Raw genomic sequence first — 6997 nt, forward strand, 5'->3', positions numbered from 1 at the left:
GAAGAGAGTAAATCTGATTATTGTATGTTAGGAAGGGACTCATCTGAGCAGGTGGTGTTCCAGCTTCACCTGAGTGAGAAATGCTGCCCTTCCCTGGCCTGGAGCTGGTAAGGAGGGGCCTGAAGCTGCCTGCATGCTGGTACATCTCCCAAAGCTCAGTATCGTACAGAGATGCTATACCCAGCTTGCATTTCTTTCTCTAATAGCCCTTCCCCTGATGCCCCCTACCCTGGTATGTGTCCTTATTAAAACCTGAGATGGGAAAGCGGAGGCCGGTAGGTTTCTGCCCCACCCCCGTGTCTATTTTTCTCAACCCAGTGGCGGCTCCCCTTCTTAGAACCCCAGAAACCCAGCAATGTACACTCGGGCTCACCCGCAGCCTCACCCACTGTTAGCTCTATGAGCAGGCCCTCTTATTTGGGAGAGTGTGGGCCAAAAGCAGACACCTAACCAGTTTAACCTGTCTGACGTCATCATCGCTCCACCCACCTGTGCCCCAGGTGCCCAGCGGAGCTGGCTAGCTCTTCCTGTTCTCAGCTTCCGTCCTCTCAGCTCCCAGAGTAGCCTAAAGTGCCAGAGCTGAGCCTCCGGGGCTCTTCCTGGCCTCAACTCAGCCTCTTGTCCTTTACCCTAATGAGAGAGGAGCCAGGTGCAGGTCTTTTAAGAGCTGAGAGTGGAGGCCATTTAACCTATAAACAGACTTGTGGCCTCTGTACCTGCAAACGCCCTCACTCTCCATGCTGAGCCAAGATGGGGAATCGAACAGATGAAGATTATAATTTTGTCTTTAAGGGTAAGTTGGGGCTCTTGAAAAGGGAGAATCCAGAGAGGGTGGGAGAGAGGCTCTTTCCAGAGGAGACGGGGTCTCTTGATTTTTATCTCTCACTTGGAATCCCCCCCCCCCATCTCCAAGCTCAGCATGTCCTCTAGGAGAGAAAGGCCATGAGCAGTTAGGCAGGTCTGGTTACAGGTACAGATGTTCTGAAATCGTATGCTCTCTAAAGGTGCTGGTAATTCCTTCCTATTGCCAAACTAGGCTTCTCTGCCCAGTCTCTAATAGATGCTGGAATCCCTGGGAATGTCAGTGATGCCCAAGAGAGAGAAGTCAGACTTCAGAAAAGGACTTGCAGGGAAGAGGAAGAACCAAACCAATTTAAGTGGAAGAAAGTCATCTTTCCCAGCAGATGCATAGGAAAGAGGGGAGGGAGAGTGGTAGCCATTGTTATCTAGGTAGTTGACACATAGGGCAGTTGACTCATAGGTAGTTGATACACTGGAGCAATGCATTGAATTTGGAACAGTCTAATGGATTCCACAGGAACCCTGGGCTGCATGGCCTCTTGCACTGTCTTTGGACCCAGATGTTAGGCACTGGGTTCACTGGGCTGTCTCTGAGGGTGCACATGCTTCCCTCCTGCTCCCCTCACCCCCCAACTCCTGATATTTGGTCCCTCTGTGGTTCTCTAGCCCTCCTTGAAGGCAAGGTGGCCTGGTGGCACTCTCCTTTCCTTTGCACCACACCCACAGCCTCTCCCAAGCTCAGCCCCACCCTGGCCCAAGCTGGGGAGCCTGTACTCCTGGCATTTTCCCAAGGAAGCTTGGGGCTGTGGCCACGGTGTAGTGACTCCCATTTGTTGAGGCCCTACTAGGTACCATTTTCATACAATCATCTTCTCATCCCTGGTGTGAGCTATCACTGTGGGTGGTTGTGTGGTCTCTCTGCCACTTACCAGTTAGCTCAGATGGAGTCCCAGCGCTACTTCTGAGAAGTCTGGGGTATTCTGTAATGATTACAGGCTGCCACATGCAAGGAGAAGCAGGAGGAAGCAGGATCGGGCAGAGGATAGTCACCTGCCACGACAGCTCAGAGCTATTCAGAGAACAGGGAGCTTTGGGGTAGCCTTGGAACACTGTCCCTGGGGTACCACATGGACCTGTCTAGAGAGGCATGACATCCCATGTCCATGAGGGCTCACCTGTGAGCTGTCACTGCCACTGCTTCCCCCCCCCCCCCCAAATGAGGGGGGGGGGCAGGTCCTTCCTAAAAGGTAGAGGTGAGGGGGCTGGGGATTTAGCTCAGTGGTAGAGCGCAAGGCCCTGGGTTCGGTTCCCAGCTCCGAAAAAAAGAAAAAAAAAAAAAAAGTAGAGGTGAGCAGCACATCTATCCGTTTAGTGCATTGTGATAGACCTACTAGGTGGGTACCTTCCTTGTCTATAAAAATGGGAATAGTGGCCGGGCAGTGGCAGTGCAAGCCTTTAATCCCAGCACTCAGGAGGCAGCAGGTAGATCTCTGTGAGTTCAAGGCTAGCCTGGGCTATAGACTGAGCTCCCGGACAGCCAGGGCTACATAGAGAAATTCTGTTTTTTATAATAATAATAATAATAATAATAATAATAATAATAATAATAATAGGATAATAAAGGCATTTACCTCAGGCATTGTTGTGAGGTTACATGAAGTTTTTTGGATAGTGCCTGATGTGATGGAAGCATCTGTAAATGTTAGCCACTGGCATTTTACAGAGGAAGAAACTAAGATGTAGAGAGTTAAGTAGTTCTCCAAAAAGAGGTCACAAAAGGCGCTGGAGAGGTGGCTCTGTGGGTAAGCACCCACATGGTGGTCACAACCATCTTTAACTTTAGTTCCGGGTGATCTGACACTCCACCAGGGATGCATGTGGTATACAAACATACGTAGACGCAAAACGCTCACACACATAAAATAGATAAATCTTAAAACAAAATTAAAAGGCCACAAAGCCAGTAAGGACAGAAACCTGCCTAGCATTAAAACCTTGCTCCAGGGCTGAGGCCAGGGCTGAGGATGGATGAATGGGGATGTCTCTCCTAGTAAAGGAGAGGCAGTAACTCGCATGCGTGCACGAAGGCGCACTCCAACACCTGCCTCTCACCTACAGAAGTGTCACTGGCCAACCTTAGCCTCAGTCTTCCTTTTCTTTTCTTTTTTTTTTTTTTTTTTTTTTTTTTTTTTTTGAGCTGGGGACCAACCTAGGGCCTTGTGCTTGCTAGGCAAGCACCACCACTGAGCTAAATCCCCAACCCCTAGCCTCAGTCTTCCATGTGGACATACAACACACCCAAGCCCCTTTTCCTCATCCTTCCAACTCACATACAGACATCTGCAACCTTCCTATACTCCATTCTCCCTAGTCCAGAAATGTGCACTCCAGCCCTCCCGGTGGCCTTTGTCCTTTCTCACATGCTGTCTCAGTCACCTTTCCACATGTCCTCTGCCAGCAGCCCACAGCCGTTGCTCTTAACTGTGTTACTCTGCTGCCTCAGCAGCCCCTGCCTGGAACACTCCTGGCCTTTCTATTCCCTGCCCTCAGACAGATGCCCAATGCAGTGTGGCCAGCCCCAGTATCTGCCAGAAGAGATAACTCTTTTCTTGCTTTTCTGATCTCACTTCCTCTTTCTGGTGGGACAGGCTGCCCAGCTCAGGTAGGCTCAGAGCTGCTCTGCCCTGGCTCAGCCCTCCTCTCTCCACTCCCTCAGTGGTACTGATCGGCGAGTCAGGCGTGGGCAAGACCAATCTGCTGTCCCGGTTCACCCGCAATGAATTCAGCCACGACAGCCGCACCACCATCGGGGTTGAGTTCTCCACCCGCACTGTGATGCTGGGCACCGCTGCTGTCAAGGCACAGATCTGGGACACAGCTGGTCTGGAGCGATATAGAGCCATCACCTCTGCGTGAGCCTAGGCCTGGGGGCGTTGTGAGGAACCTGGGAAACCAGGACTCTTCTCTGGGCTAGGTGTGGGAGGATGGGAGGCGGGAGACTCTGTCGTGAGTTTGTGGGGTACAAATCATGGGGACATAAGTGCTGTGACTGACCAACAGGGACAGATAGGATGTAAGGATCACTGACACAAGTCATGGCCCCACTTACTAAGCCTCTCTCGTGCCCATGAGGAGACAAAGCACTTTCTACCCAGCATTCTGTGGAGCTCTTTGAGTATTACAGGAAAAAGCTAGGAGCTGTTAATTCTATCCATCCTTGTTTAAATTGGTGCGTGGACTGAGAGCGCCCCCTCACTTCAGTACAATGCTCTACTCTTGGCAACGCGTCTGAACACAAGTGCTGAGGGCGAGCTGGACTTGGAGTATGCTTGTAGACTAGGTTGAGCTCACAAGTAGAACTAGAACTCATTATATAGTCTTGGCTGGTCTGGAATTTGTTATATAGACCAGGCTAGCCTTGAACTCACACAGATCCTGTTCTGCCCCCTGAGTACTGGAGGCAGTATTTTAATGGAGAACATTAAAGGAATGTTCCACCATTCACAGTCACTATTTTTTAAAAAGTTTATTAGGTGATTGCTTGATTGGTGGATGTATATATTGTACGTGGAATTGAATTTATGACCTCCCATTTACTAGGCACATCTCTAACTTGGAGTATTTTATAAATAGTTTATAAAGCCTCAGAAAATTATGCCTTCTGGCACCATATCCAAAGTGTCTCCTAACCAGTGTCGGGTTCAACCGTCTGAAATGTGGTCCGTCATGTTTGCTGGAAGATAGAACTGCAAGAGACAGGAAGCAGGAAGCACGGGGTATTGCTATGTACACTGAAGGGCCACGCCCATCCACCACTCTTAAAAGACCTGGTTGACTTGTTCATAAATTAGGAATAAAAAAGGTATGGTGGTTCATGCCTTTAATCCCAGCTGAAACAGAGGATTGCCTTGATTTTGAGGCTAGCCTGGGCTATATATTGAGGTCTTGTCTCAAAACAAAACAAGGAATAATTAGATACCATTAGTTTTAAGACAGCCTTTTGAACTCAGGCTCCAGAAAGAGGCTAAATATCTTCAGGAATTTAGGCCAGGTACTGGTCCAAGAAGCAGGCATTTGGCTCACCTTGGAATGACGCCAGCAGATGAGGCTACTAAACAAGGATCTAAGTGAGGAAGACATCACGGGTGGAAAATCTAGGACATACCTGATCAGGGTCCACACGGGCCTTGGTAGATGGGCAGGGCTGAAGTCAGGCAAAAGACTGAGGAAGCACAGTGCCTTTGAGGAGCTGGTGCAGGGGTCGAAGCGGGGAGGTGAAGCTTCAAAGACTCAGAGACCAGTTTCCCTGCAGCACTTGGGAACCTTGAATGCCCTGAAGGGGTGGGGATGAGGGGTCCTTCCTGACTGCTGACACACTGATGTCAGATCTTCAGCTGTGCTTCAGGGCTGAGCCTGACAGCCCTATCCAGTCCCTGTCCATCCTTCCCCTGCATCCCCATGCAGGTACTATCGAGGAGCTGTAGGGGCACTCCTGGTATTTGACCTGACCAAGCACCAGACCTATGCTGTGGTGGAGCGCTGGCTAAAGGAACTGTATGACCATGCCGAAGCCACAATCGTTGTCATGCTTGTGGGGAACAAAAGTGACCTCAGCCAGGCCCGAGAGGTCCCCACTGAGGAGGCATGCATGTTTGCTGGTGAGAGCCCCTCCCGCTGTCTGACTCCCCCTCCATTGCTCATATACTTAGGGTATGTCATCCCTCATGTGGTTCACTGCTTCCAAATCCGTTGGGAACTCATGTGTCTCCCCAGACTCCTTGCTGTGAGACTGTCTTCATTAGCAGTTGCTCACAGTTGATTCTATGACAGTCCCACCCTGAAACACTCAGAGACTCTTGCAGGCTCCTGGTGACCATCTCCCCAGACGCTCTCTGGGTTTAATAGTAAGCACTTCAATGCAGTGGGCTAGGGAACAGCTTCTGTCCTCCTCTTGGTCAGTTCCTAGTTGTGGGCCATTGTAGGAAGTTCCTTCTTCATTCTCCCTTCATTTCTAGGGTCTCCTTTCCTAAATGAACCTACTTTATAGATGGTATAAAGGATTAAACAAGCTTCTATCTACCATGGGTTTGGCATATAGAGGAGCCCTAGAAAGCATTGAATAAATGTTCTTTACTGTTTTGTTGCTGTAGATCCACACCTAATATGTGCTTCCCTTCCTGACAGAGAACAATGGCCTGCTATTCCTGGAGACCTCAGCCCTGGACTCCACCAATGTTGAGCTAGCCTTTGAGACTGTCCTCAAAGGTAAGAGCAAGCCTGCGCACAGTGGGTGCTCCATTTCCAGTGGGACCCTGTCCTAACCTCAGCGCCTGTAGCCTCAAGCCTTCTCAGAGCCACTGGTCCCACCTCCCATCTCTCCACTCATCCTAGAGCTTAGGGAAATAACGGGAGGGCCTCATGTTTTAGGGGGCTGAGTCTGGGTTCCTTGTCTACCCAGGATGATAGATCAGACCCAAGTGTCAAAACTACTTTGTTTCAGCAAAAACTCTTCCCTGGATGGGGTACATGGAAAGTGTGGCGTTAGGGCGTGGGACATTAAACTTCTGGCCTGATTTTTTTCCCTCTGTCCTTAGAGATCTTTGCAAAGGTGTCCAAGCAGAGGCAGAACAGCACCCGGACCAGTGCCATCACTCTGGGCAGTGCCCAAGCTGGACAGGATCCTGGACCTGGGGAGAAGAGGGCCTGTTGCATTGGCCTTTGACTTCAGCTATGGCCAACCCTGTGTCCTGCCTTTAGCCTTCGGGTACATCCACCACCCTTACTGCAGGACTTCTCCCTACCCTCAAGTCCCTGTCTCAAGTCCCTGTTCACAAGCACCCAGGGTCATCATGCCCTACCACATGATCTATCCACCACATCCCTCTCCATCACCCGAACCCCTTACAGGCGAGGGCCTGCAAATAAAGCTGTTTTGTATCATGCCTGGCCATCCTGCTGCCTTCCATCTGTCCCTTGTCAGGTTGTCTGTGCCGCCCTCCCAACTTTGACTCCTCCTCTGAGTCCCTGATCCCCCTTCTCCACCCCTTCCTGACCTCTGCACCATATCCACCTCCCCCCAGGGCCTGCTTCTAGAGTTCCTCGGTCTGGGGACGGTGCCAAGGGGGCAGGAGTTGCCTACCCATCTCTCTGCCAACCCCTAGGCCAGGTGGGGGATGGAAGATTGTGTGGAGGGGAG

The 6997-nt window shown here is 50.7% G+C and overlaps 1 protein-coding gene across 1 annotated transcript; it reads left to right on the top strand.

Annotated features, from left to right (window-relative positions):
* The first annotated feature begins 503 nt into the window (after positions 1 to 503).
* Rab25 (RAB25, member RAS oncogene family) lies at positions 504 to 6743 on the top strand. Its single transcript, XM_032898067.1, has 5 exons — positions 504 to 793; positions 3518 to 3713; positions 5266 to 5459; positions 5986 to 6066; positions 6396 to 6743. The coding sequence occupies exons 1-5, from the start codon at positions 751 to 753 to the stop codon at positions 6521 to 6523; spliced, it is 642 nt and encodes a 213-aa protein (XP_032753958.1). The 5' UTR covers positions 504 to 750; the 3' UTR covers positions 6524 to 6743.
* Positions 6744 to 6997: the final 254 nt, after the last annotated feature.

The sequence above is a fragment of the Rattus rattus genome, chromosome 3 (assembly GCF_011064425.1).
Source record: "Rattus rattus isolate New Zealand chromosome 3, Rrattus_CSIRO_v1, whole genome shotgun sequence".
NCBI classification, from domain to species: Eukaryota; Metazoa; Chordata; class Mammalia; order Rodentia; family Muridae; genus Rattus; species Rattus rattus.

Bases quoted from the DNA above. Each gene is read 5' to 3' on its own strand.
- Rab25 (XM_032898067.1), top strand. From the start codon at position 751: ATGGGGAATCGAACAGATGAAGATTATAATTTTGTCTTTAAGG. The intron at 5,460-5,985 runs GTGAGAGCCCCT...CCTTCCTGACAG, and splicing joins GGAGGCATGCATGTTTGCTG to AGAACAATGGCCTGCTATTC. The intron at 6,067-6,395 runs GTAAGAGCAAGC...CTCTGTCCTTAG, and splicing joins CTTTGAGACTGTCCTCAAAG to AGATCTTTGCAAAGGTGTCC.